Source organism: Monopterus albus, unplaced genomic scaffold (assembly GCF_001952655.1).
Source record: "Monopterus albus unplaced genomic scaffold, M_albus_1.0 scaffold26.1, whole genome shotgun sequence".
Lineage (NCBI taxonomy): Eukaryota > Metazoa > Chordata > Actinopteri > Synbranchiformes > Synbranchidae > Monopterus > Monopterus albus.
In genome coordinates this window covers 3,727,972-3,743,491 of record NW_018127906.1, presented here as the reverse complement: position 1 = coordinate 3,743,491, position 15,520 = coordinate 3,727,972, and the positions used below count along the sequence as shown (strand labels likewise).

The 15,520-nt window shown below is 44.0% G+C and overlaps 1 protein-coding gene across 2 annotated transcripts in view; it reads left to right on the top strand.

Moving 5' to 3' along the window:
* Window positions 1-903: 903 nt before the first annotated feature.
* rasgef1ba (RasGEF domain family, member 1Ba) overlaps window positions 904-15,520 on the top strand; it is a 33,875-nt gene continuing 19,258 nt past the window's right edge. The window contains exons 1-6 of one of the 2 annotated variants that reach the window (XM_020595043.1): window positions 904-1,012; window positions 1,838-2,488; window positions 2,745-3,124; window positions 13,034-13,216; window positions 13,539-13,661; window positions 13,839-13,976. In XM_020595043.1, the coding sequence (XP_020450699.1) occupies window positions 964-1,012; window positions 1,838-2,488; window positions 2,745-3,124; window positions 13,034-13,216; window positions 13,539-13,661; window positions 13,839-13,976 (1,524 nt within the window). In that variant the 5' untranslated portion in view covers window positions 904-963. Of the gene's footprint in view, window positions 1,013-1,837; window positions 2,489-2,744; window positions 3,125-6,382; window positions 6,628-13,033; window positions 13,217-13,538; window positions 13,662-13,838; window positions 13,977-15,520 lie in introns of those variants that run through there. The other variant, XM_020595044.1, reaches the window with a different exon arrangement.

Here is a 15,520-nt window from a genome sequence, read left to right as displayed (position 1 = left end):
CATGAGACTGCACTGTGGCAAACGTTTAAACAGACTAAACTTATTAGTTTTATAGACCCACCGTGCTGTCTCACTGAACTGAATGAAGCAGTTCTGTTGTCTGTCTGATCAGCCTTTGTGGTATCTGACATAAAGTATACTTTAGCCCCCAATGTGTGTAATTTCTGTTTTTGAACTTTCACACAGTATTTTGTAGGCTGTGTATTATTCTGAACTGAAGGCAAGGTTTAAAAACAATCTCATTTGATTCTGCTACCAATAAATGCCTTGAGAGAATTGTTTATATTGTGTTCAACCTGATCAAATTTGTTTTAATGGGTTTATTATTTTCATTTCATTCATTTAACCTTGATAAATAGATTACTAATATGTAGCACTGTGCAAAGGTTTACTAGAGGAGATTAATCCTACAGGCATGGTAAAGATAAAATATAGAGCAGAAGGTTTAGGGCTAGTACCTGTAACATAATCTATAGCCTGATTGCCAGTATAATGTGAGTGAGTGTTATGGGGAAACTATACCTGACATCATTATGTGGGTGTGTGAAAAATAATAGTAGCCAGAATAATAGTGCAGAATCTAATTAGTGTGGAAATTGTCATCATTGTCATCATACATTTTCTTTTTAAATTTTTCAGTTTTTATTTGTAATTTCTAATATCCATCCATTATCTACACCGCTTATTCCTGAATAGAGTTATAGGGAAGCTGGAGCCTGTCCCACTTGATACTGGGCGAGAGGCGGGGTCCACCTAGACAGGTCGTCACACTCACACTCACTCCTACGGGCAATTAATGTTGCCAATCAACCTAAGCTGTATGTCTTTGGACTGTGAATATGTAATATAGAAAGAGCTACGCTCAAAGCGGAAACACGTGACGCATTGAGCTGCGTCACCCGGAAGAGAGGAGGGTCGCTGTTTGTGTGTGAGGATTGTTTACATTTGCTGCAGCACGTCGAAATGAATCCTACGATGATCAACTCGACCAACTCTGTTTCAACAACAAAAAGTAAGAACCCTACAAACAACCGGGGTGTTTGTTTACTGTTGAGCGTTATAAGGAAGCAGACGAAGTCACATAATCTGTGATGTAGCTACGTCAGCTAGCTGTTTGCTGCTAACGTTAGCTGTGTTTGTTACAGAAATTACTTTCTAGTTTGGTTTCACTCAGTTTAAAGCCTTTCACCATTCGTTGCTGTCTATCCTGGTTGCACAGTGACACTTTCAGCCTTTTGGACTGTGGGCAGTTTTATTACGGCAGTGTTTTATGTCTGTCTGAATTAAGATAGATTATTGGCTAACCCTCAACTTTTCAGGTGGTAGTCTCAGCCAACAGCTGGCTAGCTATCAACCATGATTAATGTTAGAATGCTATCTTGGCTAAATAGGGACGTGTATTTAGATTTTTTGACCCGTGTTTATAAATCGACTTGTTAAATTAGTTGCAAAGCATGCACAGTTATCCGCAGACATTAAATAGCTTTTGTTTCCCATAGTTAGCCTTTGTTTGACTGCATAATTAGGTGTTATATTGCGGATACTAGTGAAAGATGAGAAAATTACCACACTCTTGAAACTAAGCTGTTGAGGATTGAGTAGCTTGTTGTCAGTCTTGTATCCCTATGACCCAGAATGTGCAGATTTTTATGTCAGTCAGGCAGCTGGTTTTTCTAGTTTAAAGTGAGGGCAATGTTAATATCAGCTCAAGGGTCTGTGGTCTAGTGCAGGTCCTTTAATGATGCTTGTCTTCAGTGTATATTGGAAGTATTACCTGGGACCAACAAGTCAACTATGAGGCAGCTTACTGTTCTCAGCTGTGTTTCTGTGTGCGCAGGGAAGCGAGAGGCCGAGCGCTCTGTTAACTGGACAGTGGAGGAAACACAGGTGCTGTTGTGTGCCTGGAGCGACGAGCGAGTCCAGAAGAGTTTGGCAGAAAACCTCCGTAACCGCCATGTCTTCAAACACCTCTCAGCCCGCATGAGTGAAATGGGGTTCTCTCGGAGTCCGCACCAGTGCCGCCTTCGGGTCAAAACTCTTAAGGCTAACTATGTCAGAGCCAAACTGCAAAGGAGCGTTGACAGCTTGCAGCCCTGCACTTTTAAATACTTTTCAGAGATGGATGCTGTGTTGGGCCGGAGGTCAGCGGGCAGTGAAGGTGGCCCCTGTTTTGTTTCTCCAGATCGTGTGGCAGAACGTCACCCTGACTCCATTGACAGGGCAGGAAGTATCCTGCCAGATTTAAATTCTAAAACAGAGGTTGCTGGACACCACTTTGGCTTTTTGGGAAGGACAAGAAGACAACATTTGAGCTCTTTAGATGAGAAAAGAGGCCGACAGTCATGGCAGCTAGACTCTGAAGTCAAGTTGGAGGATGGCGAGAATTCAACGGATGAGTTTGAGTTCAGCGACGCAGGATTGCCACAACATCTTAAAGACAGACGCCATGAGGTTTATATAGAATCATCCATCCATCAGGAAATGAATGGTATGCACTATCATTTTTATATAAACCATAGACGAAGAGGTTGACACCTGCCCAGTGCTAAGTGTTGGTAAAAATCTTCTTTGCTTTTTAGAAAATGTTGTATATGTTGACTCCTGTTTGATAATGATTTAATTACTCCTGCGCATGAATCTTCCATTGTTCAACTAGTCCATTAATTGAAATTATTTCAGCTCCAAAAATTTTCCTGCCATTAGTGATAATCTCATAACTTCTTTGTTTTTATCCTGTGTCATAGGTACACCAGTGGACAACAGCTTGAGCTCTCCTTCTCCACATGTTGTTCCACCTCCAGCTGCTCCTCATCCCCCTCTTGCCCAGTCTCCTGCCTGTCCTCTCCCTGCACCCCCAGATCCGAGCCCCACCACTATTCCTGCCTCTGGCCACACTCACCCTGAATCCTCCTGCCTGGAACCTGTCCTCAAGCACCTGTCGGAGTGCTTTCAACAGCTGGTGTCGGAGGCCAGGTGCCTGCTGGTGCAGCTGGAGAACCAGAGGCAGGAGCAGGCCCGCTGGCACCAGGAACTCCTGGCCCAGTGGCTGCAGAGGGAGGAGTGCCGGCAGAGGGAGATGGCTGAGAGGGAGGAGAGGAGGGAGAGAGCTCGCATGGAGCATGAGGTCAGAGTTCTGGAGCTCCTCACCAGTCTAGCCAGAGAACATGGGTGTAGATGTGGAAGTAGTCAAACTGTGGTAGAGGCGCCGACTGGTCCGAAATCATAGCATCAAAAAAGATGGAAACTAGGATGCACTCACACCAAGGAGTGGTGGTCAAGTGTAGAATGGTATTCAGGCTCTGGTGGAACGATAGAACAACACTGATAATACAAACTGTGAGATTTTAGTTGGAGATGCACTGATCCATTAGTGGAGATCGGAAATGTCTGTTTTTCAGCATGAACAGTCTCAACTGGTGACTGCCCGATCAATCTAAGATACCCGTTTCTGTGCTGGTCAGATTTAGAGGCACAACAGTTTACATCACACACGCAGTGGCACAGACCATAGAAAGTCACTTTTGGCTTTTCCTGTTTAGGGGTCACCACAGCGAATCATCACACTGACAACTCGCATGTTGACATTTGGCACGTGTTTTAGGCCGGATGCCCTTCCTGATGCAACCCTGATTCAAGAGCAGCGAGAGCGCTGCGCCTTAACCACTAGCCTACCAGGGACGGCTACAGTGGCACAGACCATAACTGTAGCATTTGCAGTGCGTAGCATCTTGTGTGCACCTCAAGGGAGGCTCGCGCTCGTGTCTGTACTAGACGCTTGTTCACTTGCGCAATTGAAAGCTCTTGGTGTACAAACAGTGCACAGAAACACCTCGGAGAAGGGAAAACTACGTCCAAATCATTGGCAAATAGTGCACAATGAGGGAATTACTGGCTACACGTGAAATGCATGTATATGTACAGTGTGTCCAACCCGTGGTAAAACACAGTACAACCCCAAATCAGAAAAGGTTTGGACGGTATGTAAAATCAAAATTATAACTCTAAATAGTGATTTGTAGTCGTCTGTGTCCTGTGTTACATTGAAAACAATACAGCAGCACATTATTTGATGTGATACCTCGTCACTATTATTCTGTGTTCAAAATAACACTTTACCGAGGTCTGGCTGTGAAGTGAAAGACTGCCAGTGTTGGACGGGCCTGCCTGCAGTCCCAGCCTGTCCTCGGTAGAGAGTGTGTGGTGCATTTTGAAACACAGATTGCGTCAATGAAGACCCAGGACTGTTGTGCTTCTTAGGACTTGTTTGCAGGAAGAATGGGACAAAATGACACCTGGCACTGAATCACTTGGTGTCCTCAGTCCCTAAAGATCTTTTAAGTCTAAGTGTGAAAAGGAACGGCAGCCTTACACCGTGGTAAACGCTTTACTGTTCCAACTTTTTGTGGAACGTGTTGCAGGCATCAGAATGGAAGTGAGTGTTTATTTTGAACAAAGAATAAAAGTGATGAGGTGTCGCATCAAATAATGTGCTGCTGTATTGTTTCCAATATCCAACAGGGCACAGATGATCCACACGTCACTATTTTCAGTTTTAATTTTACACACCATCCCAACCTTTTCTGATTTGGGGTTGTACACACACTTCAATAACAACAGTGTGCTCAGTAGTAACAGACATTCTTCTGTTTCTTTTACCTTTTGCACCTGTTTATATTTGGAGGAGTACAAATATTGCACTTCACTTCTAGTTGGAAGTTTGTAGAAGAAAAAGTGAGAGAAAGATGTAAAATGTTCAACTTTAATACAATGTTTTATTACAGTAACATTTTTCATTAAAGAAGCGTTATAGAAATGTATGCTGTCATTCACAGTTCTTAGATTCTGAACCGACAGGCCAGACTTAAACAAAATTGGAAACTCAGTCAAGAAAATTGCAATCGGTGCATGTCTAGTTTTGGCAGAACTGCAAACAGGAAAAGACCCTAAAAATCCAAGAGTATAAGAAGATGACTGTTGACTGACAAGTGTGGGTGGTAGTGCTCAGAAAAAAATCAACTGTAAAGGAGAAATTGTTCTTCTGTCTAAGGATTTCTGAGTACCAGTTGATTGTACCACATACATGGGAACTGTTTCATGCACTTTTATATAAATTAAAAGTAAATATTTCCAACCATCTTCTGTTTTCTGCTGGAATCTGTCAACAGTGTGAACAGAAGCTTGTTAAACTCTACTGATACTTGACAATATTGAGTAGGATCAGTCTAAACTTTGATCTGGACTGACTTTTCATGACTTAATGCTCCTGCATCCTTTTCCAAACTAATTCAAACACCAACTACACTTTAAATCGAAGCTCAAGATCAAAATGCATAATTGTCAAGCTGAGCATTGTTTTTTAACTTGATCAAGTTTACATTTAATACTGGAAAAGCTCTGTTTGCTTTAACATTTGAAATGCTAACCACAGATTGGAGCCAGTGCTGCTCAGTCTGGTGTCCTGTTACACAAACATGTTTTATACCAGGATAAAACCTTTGCAAGGATGGACAATAATTCTGTTTCTTCATCAGCTCGTGTGGGTGAAATGAAAATAGTGTGTGCGTGTGTTTCACTGCGAACTGTGATGAAATCTGATATTTTCATTCATTCATGGTTCCCAGAGGATAAATCCTACTCTATGCTGATCATCTGACTTTTCTGTGTTTGTAGAGAAACATGTCAAACAGCTATCGGGTGGATTGTTACTGTGTGCATGGTACAGACATTCATGTCCCCCCAGGATGAATGGTAACAACTCTGGTCCTCCTCTTTTCATCAGGCTCCATGAGTAAATGTATTAAATAGCTTAGTGTAATTGATGAGAAGCAGTTCATCCACAGGATATTGATTTGATAAATGTTAGGAAATTTGCCTCTGGTAAGAAAAGACCTTTTACTGTTGTTGCATTTTCTGTGCAAGAAAATATAATTTCATCAGCTTAGTATGTTTTACATTCAAATGCATAGGACGTGGAAGGTGGCAGAATCAAAATGTTCCTGAGGACCCACGTCCCCCTATGGACAGTCCGATAGACACACACACACACACACACACACAAACTAATGATACCAAAAAACCCAGAACCGTTTTCAGTTTGCTGTGGACACAGCAGTGAGAGCAGGTTAATGTAGAGAACAGGAGCAGCTCATCTAAAACCGTCACTGGTTGTTTCTAATGTGATTTTCTTTAAATGCAACACTTAACCTGAAATTCCCGTAAACAGATCAAACTGAATAGGAAGAGTGTGGTACTGATGGTAACCCTGTCGTTGTGGGAGAATAGGAATTGAAAGCGAATAGAGGGGGAGGATGACACAGGGAGAGAGGGAGGAGGGAGCTCTCCCCTGATTGGCCGCGGAGGCCCAGAGGCCGGTCTCGGCTCCGGAGTTTATACACAGCCGAAGCAGCGGACGCAGCTGGAGCTCCAATTCCTGATCTGAAGCCGGGAATACACGTTTCTCTTGCATTTCCACCTGAACCATGACGCAGTGAGCGGCCGGGGAAGGCACGGGCTCCTGGATTTCATCGCCTCGGTTGATTCACGTGTAAAAGGAGAAAGCCTCGGCTGTTTGTCACATTTTCGGAGAGGATACGAGGGAGGTTCGTGTCTGGATTACTGCTGGTTGAGGTGAGCTGTGAGGATTTGTTTTTATTGAATGCTGCATCGTGGTTTGTGCGCCGCGGAGACCCGGCGGAGCTTGTCCAAAATGCGCGCAGGTGGTGGAAAGAGCGCACTTTAATTGCAGCCAAAGAGGAGACAGCGTTTGTAAATGAAACTGGCCGCTTACAGGCTGCTCCGTGACTGTGCTCCCAACTTACTGCAAATATTAACATTGCACCTTGAGTTTCTAGTGTTTAAACTGAACCTTATTTTGCAGTGGAAGCGCGCGTAGTGTTCCCCAATTGACTTTATCCATCCTCCAGAATAACAGCAGGCAAATTAACTGGCTTCACTAAGATGCTCTTTATAGCGTTTTATTTACAAGTGACCCCCATAATGTTCCCCAAATAGCAGGAGTGTCAATGGCGGACTATTATTAACCTTGTGACTAAGAGGATTTGTTCTGCTCCTCTGCAAGACAGTGGGGGATCAGTGAGCTAGTCCCACCTCTCCCCGGCCTGTCCTCTTTGGCTCTCGGTGCCACGGCTCTATGTTACAGACATTCATAGGGTTTCCCTCGTTGTGCTGCCAGCTTTCGTTTGTTAGTGATTTGGTCGGCTGAGAGTTTGAAGGTGCCTCCTCCTGTAAACACTGGGTTGCATGGTGGAGCTGTACTCTGGTGCAGTGTGGTGGGTTTTGTTTATACAACTGGGGGATCTGGAGAAATGCTTAGTTTCTTATTATGACCTAGGATCATTGAAGAGACAGGAGCCTGATATGTGGTGCAAGCGCTGATGTAACTGCAGATAAAAAGCTGTGTAGACTACAGAGCTCGGGGATTCAAAACAAGTTTGCTCGCAGCCGTTTTTCACATGGGTCAGCACCGAGTTACAGTATTGATTAGCATGTCAAAGCATCTTTTAAATCTCTCTTTAGTAGCTTTTCTGGAGTTATTGATCTTATCCCACAGTCTTCGTCAGCACAGCGAGTTGTCATGGAATTGAAGATGCTAAAATTGTAATCTTTTCAGAGCATTTCTGGCCTCAGTTGGCACTAAAATGTTGAAATGGGAGGCTCTGAAGTCTGACGACACCAGCTGACGGAATCCTATATGGATGCTGTGATTTTCACCACTCACAGCAACAGCTGCAATCACTCCCCAAAGTCAAAACACTGCTGGTGTTACAGCACTCACTGGTGTAAACATCGTCCAGGCAGGTGGAGGGGGTGGCTGTTTGTACACTGATGTCCGTGTGTTGGATGGCTGCTGTGTCACCACCGCAGTGTTTGCTCAGCTTCTGGGTGGAATTGCTTGGAAAATGTCCATGGTCGTAGGTTTTTCAGTCATAGAAAGTGTGAAGAAACCATTAGGAAATGGTTACTCTAATGTGTTAAAATGGCTTATATCAGCCGCGAACAATAAGAGGGTCTTGTTTAAAGGCTGTTATCACACGCCAATCAGATGGGAGATGGGTCTATTTTGCTTTATACCAAGAGTAAAAGGAGCTTGGAAAAACAATTCTTAGATGGCAGTGGGATGTAAAATTGCTAAAGTTTGTGTAGTACTTGGATTGCGTGCACCAGGTTATCAGACTTGACTTTCTCCCTCAGTCATTACCTGTGATAATGTCGACTTGTTTCAGCTTTTCATATGATGTTCACACTGTGTGAAATGTTCAAACCCACGTCTTTTGCATCACTGTCTGTATGTAATCCCCAAAATCCAGATTTCTGCTATCCTTGAAATGCTTTCCTTTGGCCTTGAGCAGAGATTAGCTGCTTTGTGTGTGTGTGTGTGTGTGTGTGTGTGTGTGTGTGTGTGTGTGCGTGCACGTGCACAGTCTGACCTACTGGCAGGTCAGTGGGACTGAAAGAGGTTAAGAGAGATTTCTCTCAGCTGTCTCTTCTGGTTTGTGCATGTCCTTGCTGTTGTTGAGTGTCAGTTTTAACTCTAAAGTTGTGATTTGTCACGTCTTCCTGAATGATCACATCCATATTCAACACCAGAGCTGTATTTGGATCAATGGGAAGATGCAGCATTTCCCACATTTTGCCTCCAGCCGTCCAAAGCAGGTGCGTTTCTACTCAAAACTCTTCAGCTTAGTTTAAAGTACTTCTGGTGCTTCAAACACCACCACCACCGACTGTCCGTCTTTATCCTGACCACTTCTGCTGTTCCAGTGCGGCCTCCTCAGCGCCATGTGCAGCCACTCGGTTATCTCTCACCCTCATTTCCTCAAGCCATGGATGAGTGAGATGCCTTTCAGTGTTTACACAGTGGGGGGTGGGGACTGATTTACTGCTGTGTCTCTGTGCCAGAATCACATTCTCCCTCCTCTTTTAGCCCAAATAAAGCAAAAACAAAGCACCTTTCTGCTGCTCCTCTGCAGCTTTCACTTCAGCGCCTCCTACTTATCAGCCACATCGCTGTTATTCGTTTAGGGGCCGCAAAGGATGTTTTATTACATCACAAATCTCAGAGCTTCGCTGCTCTGTGCGCCTCAGCGGTTACAGAAAGATGTTTCTTAGGGAAATGGGTGTCAGAAGCGCACCTGAACAGCAGACTTGTCTGGCCGCTTGTGCACGTCTGCTGGACCACAGGAATGATTTCCTGTGTGCTCAGGCTTTTTACTTTACAGCCTCTGAACTGCTGATGGCTGCTCATCACCAGTGATCGTTAGCACTGCAGCAGGGTGGGGAGAGTCTCGGTCAGCTCTTTGATAGCTTGTGTTTTGAGCAGGACTCCCTTGTTCTCGTTGTGGGGAGGCAGCTCCACCCATACACTTTGACCAGATTACCTGCAAGCCAGGGCCACTGATGGCTCTGCAGCCTGAACGTAACTTCACGTAAACGCTGGGGTTTTACTCCTAATTTGATGTTTGCCTGGGGACGTTTGGAGCTTTCCAAGCCACTGCACTTCTGTTTCAAAATTTACCCACAGAAAAAAAAGGGGACTATTTTGACATTTTGATAACCTTTCAGTTAATCATGTTCTGAAACTAAGAATTCCTTTTCTCTTTATTTAGCTTCCAAATGCTGCAGGGTGTCAGCAGTATAGTCTTTCAGTTTCATTTCAGTGTCATCTGTTTCAGGTAAAAGCCCTGCTTCTGTGTAAATATTACACAGCGCAGGAAGTCCCAGATCTTCCGATGACCGTGAGATGTCCCGAGTCAGCTCTTCATCCAAGAAATGATCTGAGAGACTCGCTGCTTTATGACAGAGCAGTGTGATTGTAAAAAAACAGGCTGTCACAGTTTAAACACTGGACATGTTGTGACCTGCAGCTCATGAATGAGCAGAAAGAGACAGAAATTAGAATATCTTTAACTGTTTTAATTTGCTTTTAAGTCTGAATCAGACTTCTTTATATGTCACAGCAGATGGCTACACACACAACCAGTGAGGTTATAATTAAAACCATTCATGCAAGCAGAGGCATTTTGTTTGTTTACCTCCAGCTGCCGTCGGCCACGTTAAACCAACAGCAGCGGGATGAGAGTTTGCTTTTGTCAGGCCTAAAGACTCGACATGTGTTCGCGCCGTCCTCCGCTGCCTGCTTCTACGGTGCATGACACCTGGAAGCCAAATGTAAATCAGTGTGGCTAAGTTGTTGCTGCTTGTAAGCGTCCCTGGCTTTGTTTTTCAGATTATGGTGGAGGCTGCAGCTGGCGTGTGTGGAGCACTTTTTAACCTGAACGCAGGGTCTCGCTCATCACCACAAGGCCCTGGTTTTTCTTAGTAAAACCTTTTCTTGTGTAGCAATTTTCAAACCGTGGACATTTCTTCACAAGAACAAATGAAAGTATTTAAAATAACAAAACTACATTAGAATACATCTAAATTATGAAACTACATGGTCTTATATGTGTACAGCACCTTTCTATGCATTTCAACACACTGAAAGCATTTCCACACACCACTGACATCACCAGGAGCAACTGGGGGGTCAGCGCCTTGCGGAGAAGCCTGGAATCAAGCTGCTGGCCTTCTGGTTTGGAGATGACCCACTGTACTCCGAGTCACAACCGCCCCACCCTGTATTTTTTTTAAGACAAAGCAGTACAAGCAAGAGCGGCGGTAAAGTACAAACATGTCTTAAGATTTATGGCGTGCATGCGCTGCTAGGAAGAAGGAAGGATTTGATTAGAGGCAGGTTAAAGACGACCTGCAGCGTCTGGTCCTGTGGTGTCCTCAAGGCTTTTCTTTATAGTAGAGACGCAGCCTTTCTCTTCAGTCTCCCACCTGCTCCTGGCAGCATGAGGGTGATGCTGCAGTACAACTTGTTGCAGTATTAGATGACATCTCCAAATCTTGTGATTAATCACAGTCCAGCTTAACTGGCTGATAGAAGAATGAAGTTGGTATGCACCAGTCTGACTCTTTCTCTGCTGATACAAATCTGATACCTCACCTCAGGGTATCAGGCAACACACACTCCCTGTTCGATACCAGTGCTCCTCTGGCAACTCACTGGTGCTATTGTTATGTTATGTAACATGAAGACAGGGATGGTGTAGGATCAGTGAGCTGGTGATTCAGATCCCAGATGGAAAATGTGACTGGGACAAGTTCTACGCACTTGGCCACCTGCTGCTGTTCATGTGCTCTTTATCATAACCCTAGTGATGTGTTCAGAGCTGCTCTGATCTGTAGACATCTGTGGAGGTACGTGCTAAGTAAGAAACTGTAACTAAGTGACTTTGTGGTGGAGCTCGTAAGGAAAGAGCACTTTATGTAAACCGTGACTTTTATTGGGGTATCCCTCCTCTCTCCCTCCCTCCAACTCGTGATCTCCCATCTCTGCAGGGAAGCCACATGGTGCAGCAGATGCTCAGGCCGCTGTGCTCCGACTCCTCACACTTGCCTTTCTCATGGAAATGGCCATGGTTGTCTGGCTGAATAATAGCGATGGTTGGAGTGTGCACGCGTGTATTGTTGAGCAGCATGCGTGTGAAAGTGGAGAGCTGGGTGGTGTGCCTCATGTGTGGTGGCTTTGTGTCAGCTTATGAATAAACGGGGATTGTTTTGCTATCTGTCTCAAGCAGGCAAATGGAAATGTGATTTTTGTTTTTAAAGGTGAAGCTCAAGACTTGGGCTGTGTTTGACCTTTTTAAGACAACTAAGTAAAATCTGAGTTCCCTCTGCACTCTGACCAGGTGATATCAATGCCTGTTATATGTGATATGATGATATATTTTTTTTCCAGCTGTAAGCTTTCTCTGTGAACCAAATTTACCATCAGAGGATAAAGAAACCCTAAATTTACTTGCGTGGGCAGGTACAGTTTACACCTCCTGGCATCTGTGTATCCGTCCCTGGCAGCACCTCCATTCATAAACCTTGAATGTTTCCTGACTTGGCAGGCAACCACAGGGCAGCACATTGTCAAGGAGGCAGGGGTGTTAAGGATGTGGAGGTGGGGTTTCTTCACCCTGAGCTCCCCCCACTGCGTGAAAAGGCCCTTTGTGTTTTTCAGGCCATAAGTCTGCCTGATGTGGGATGGAGCCAGAGTGCCAGGTTCAGAGGTCAGGAGGCTGCTGTGTGAGCTTGTCTGTTCTACCTTTGTGAGGACCTGTTTTAGACCAGAGAGTGAGGATTTCATCATGGTTGTGGCAGCTACAAGAAGAAATAACATGTAACTTGTCTAATGTGTGAAAAGTTGAATTCCTAAGTAGTAAAAGACACTTTGCTGAGTTCACTCATGTTGTCAGTACAGGTGTACATGTCTGCTTTTGGAAGCTAATGCTACTTGTACTATTTGACCCATGGTAGTGTAATATTCTTCTACTGGTCATGTTATACCTTGAATCGCGCTTCGTTCTGCCTCTTTGACCCACACACATGCACACACTCTCCTCTTGCTTTGTGTTCTGCATATGGCAGCGGTGGTAATGATCAGGATGCCCTGCAGGGTTACAGCGTGGTCCACAGTCTCTCACAAGCTCTTGCATGTTTTTGGTGAACTTTCATTTTTGTGTCTGCATGTTGAAGCACATTAACAGAGCTCATTCATCATTAAATACCTTCTCTTTGTGAGTCAAATCTGAATCCTTTGGTTTTGTTTTCTGAGAATTCCTTTATTTTCAGATGTTAAAGGTTTAAGGTTGATATTGCTGGCAGCAGAGTTTAGTGCAGGGCACTGATACTGCCAGGGTCAAGGCTCCATCCATGATCCTCAACCACAGTTTGTCAGCTCCTTTTTGCAGTTGACTAATTGCACACCCAGTGAAACTAAACCCAGAAACCTTAACCTTGGGATCCAGAGAAAGAAGGGTGGTGACTGTGTCCAAACCATTTCCCAAACAAATCTTTGCCATCTGTTTTGTCTCAGAGCTATTTTAGATTTGATTGGTCGTCCTACATCAGCGTCTGCGGTGAAGTATCCGAAGAGTCCTAACCATTCCTGTGCTTGTCCTTTATTCCCCCCTTGCAGGACAACATGCCTCAGACTCCACCATTCACAGGGCAGCTGAACTCCAGCAGCTACAACAAGAACCTGTACCAGACCAAGGAGGAAGGCTACCCCGGCCTCTACTATCATGACAACAACCTGGTGTCTGGGTCCCTGGAGGCCCTGATTCACCACCTGGTCCCAACTGTAGATTACTATCCGGACGTGAGTAATGTCTTTATGCTGTTTACACTTTTTTTTTATATCCCTCATGGTTTTGTTTTCTTTGCCATTTCATCAAAGGAAGAAGGTAGAATCTGTTTTATTTATGAAAAGCTGCTTTCCTTTTCATCTTTCTTTCTTTCTTGTATTTCATTTTCTGTCCATACAACAGGGATCAAAGGTTTTCATTCCCTCTACTTGCCACTTTTGTTGTTTTTGGTATCATTCTCACTGAGTTCTGTATTCATGTAACTTTAAAGCCCATTGTCAAACTTAAATGATCATGATTTTCTTTTGCAATAAACGCTTTCTTTTCTTTCCACAGAGGACGTACATTTTCACCTTCCTGCTCAGCTCGCGTCTCTTCATCCACCCGTATGAACTCATGTCCAAGGTGTGTCACCTGTGCATGGAACAACAGCGTCTCAGTGATCCCCAAGCCGACAAGGTGTGTACAGCAAAAAAAAAAAATCCTTTCTCAGTTATATCAGATTTCTAGTTCTTCTCAATGAAATTTAAGGAATCAGTAAAGCATTGTGTGGACTCCTAGCTGTCGACCTTCTACAGCCTACTTTTGGTTCGCCTTTCTGTTTCCTCAGTACCAATGTGTTTATCCTGTTTTCAGACGAGAGTTCGGAAGATTGCTCCCAAGATCCTCCAGCTGCTGACAGAGTGGACGGAAACCTTCCCATATGACTTCAGGGATGAGAGAATGATGCGCAGCCTGAAGGAGCGGACGCACCGGCTGGCCAGTGGAGACGAGGTCAGTCTGGTTTCTTCATGCCAAGATGTGCAACAGAAAAGTTATTCATACTAAATTAGTTAAGGAACAAAAGACTTGCTGATTAGATAATGTTTAGTTAAGCTGCTCTTTCATAGCAAAGCTACAGGCACAGGCAGATCTTTGCAGATAGCAGTGCAGAGAGGTGGATGTCTGGCAACAAAGCAGATTTTGAGGCTGGCTGAGTTGAGAGAAAGCACTATTGTTCATAGGCTACATGGCTTTTTTGTCATCTCTGGGGTGCTCCTTCCTAGACAGCGTTTGGATTGTTCCACTGCTGCAGATGTGAATGTCTTTGGCGTATTCTGTCATTAGGCTCTGCTACGCTGTGTGGAAGGTTTTTTTTAAATTAATTAATTTATTTTTGTAGAGCAGAAAAGTGTTGTTGTAATTATTTCCTGACATGCCAGACTGGTTGTTTTCCCCTGTCTCTCATAATATGCTAAGCTAAGTTGCTTTTATCAGTGGTATCAATCTTCTCTGCTAACTCTTGGCACAAAAGAGAAGAAACTTAATTTCTCAAAATATTAAGCGATTCCTTTAAATGGATGGTCTCGTTGCTCGTGCTGATGGTTTTTGGTCTGGTATCTTTTACAAAAAGACATAAAAAAAAAGTGTACCCCCTCAGATGCCCATCTTAGTTTGAGTTTTTGTGGAGGTCTCATGGAGTTTTTATATCTAGCCTTCATCTTTTCCAGCTCTAACTGGGTTAGCATTGCATTAGATGTTTTCTTCTAGACCATTAATTTGGTTGGTCATCATGAATCAGGGCTTTTCTGATGCATGTTTTGGTGTTTTCTGCCTGGTTGTGTGTCCCAGTGGAGTTTATGTATTTTTGGTGCGTTGCTGTTGACGATGAGGCAGCAGGGGCTTGTTAGGACCAGACGGTGATGGAGAACACAAACATCCATCTGTCCCTACAGAAGACATCCCTTCTTCACCAGTCAAGAAAATGCAAACCACCCACCCCCCACTGTTTTGAATGCAGGGTCCACAACTCATCAATAGTACAGGCACGAGTATTGATTCTGTGTTTATCTAGAAATCAATATGCCTCAGATGAAACTTGGACACATTTACAGCTCCCCATATCTGCTGTCTTGCTGCAGCCTCTGGACATAAAACACATCTGAACTGAATGCAAGTAATACACACTCGTGTTCAGAGACATGGGTGCAGTGTTTTGATTGTCGCACAAACATCTTTTGGTTTCTGCGGCAGACTGGCTGCAGCCATATCACACACGATTTCCTGCTACTGACCTATGAGATAATGCAGCACTAAGTGCAGTTACAAAAATGAGACATGTCTTGTTTTCCCAATATACCCAAATAATTGAAATCCACAGGAACGTATCCAACTTAGATTGCCTCTCATTTGTTTAGTGTCTAAACCACCTCTTTGGAGTTGAAATTGAAAGTAATAGCACCAAAACTTTTGTCTATGAGTCCTCAGTGTTACAAATTCTGTGTTCAAGAGCAACTGTCACTGTTGTAGGTGAAATTTGAACCAGGATGTTGGACTGG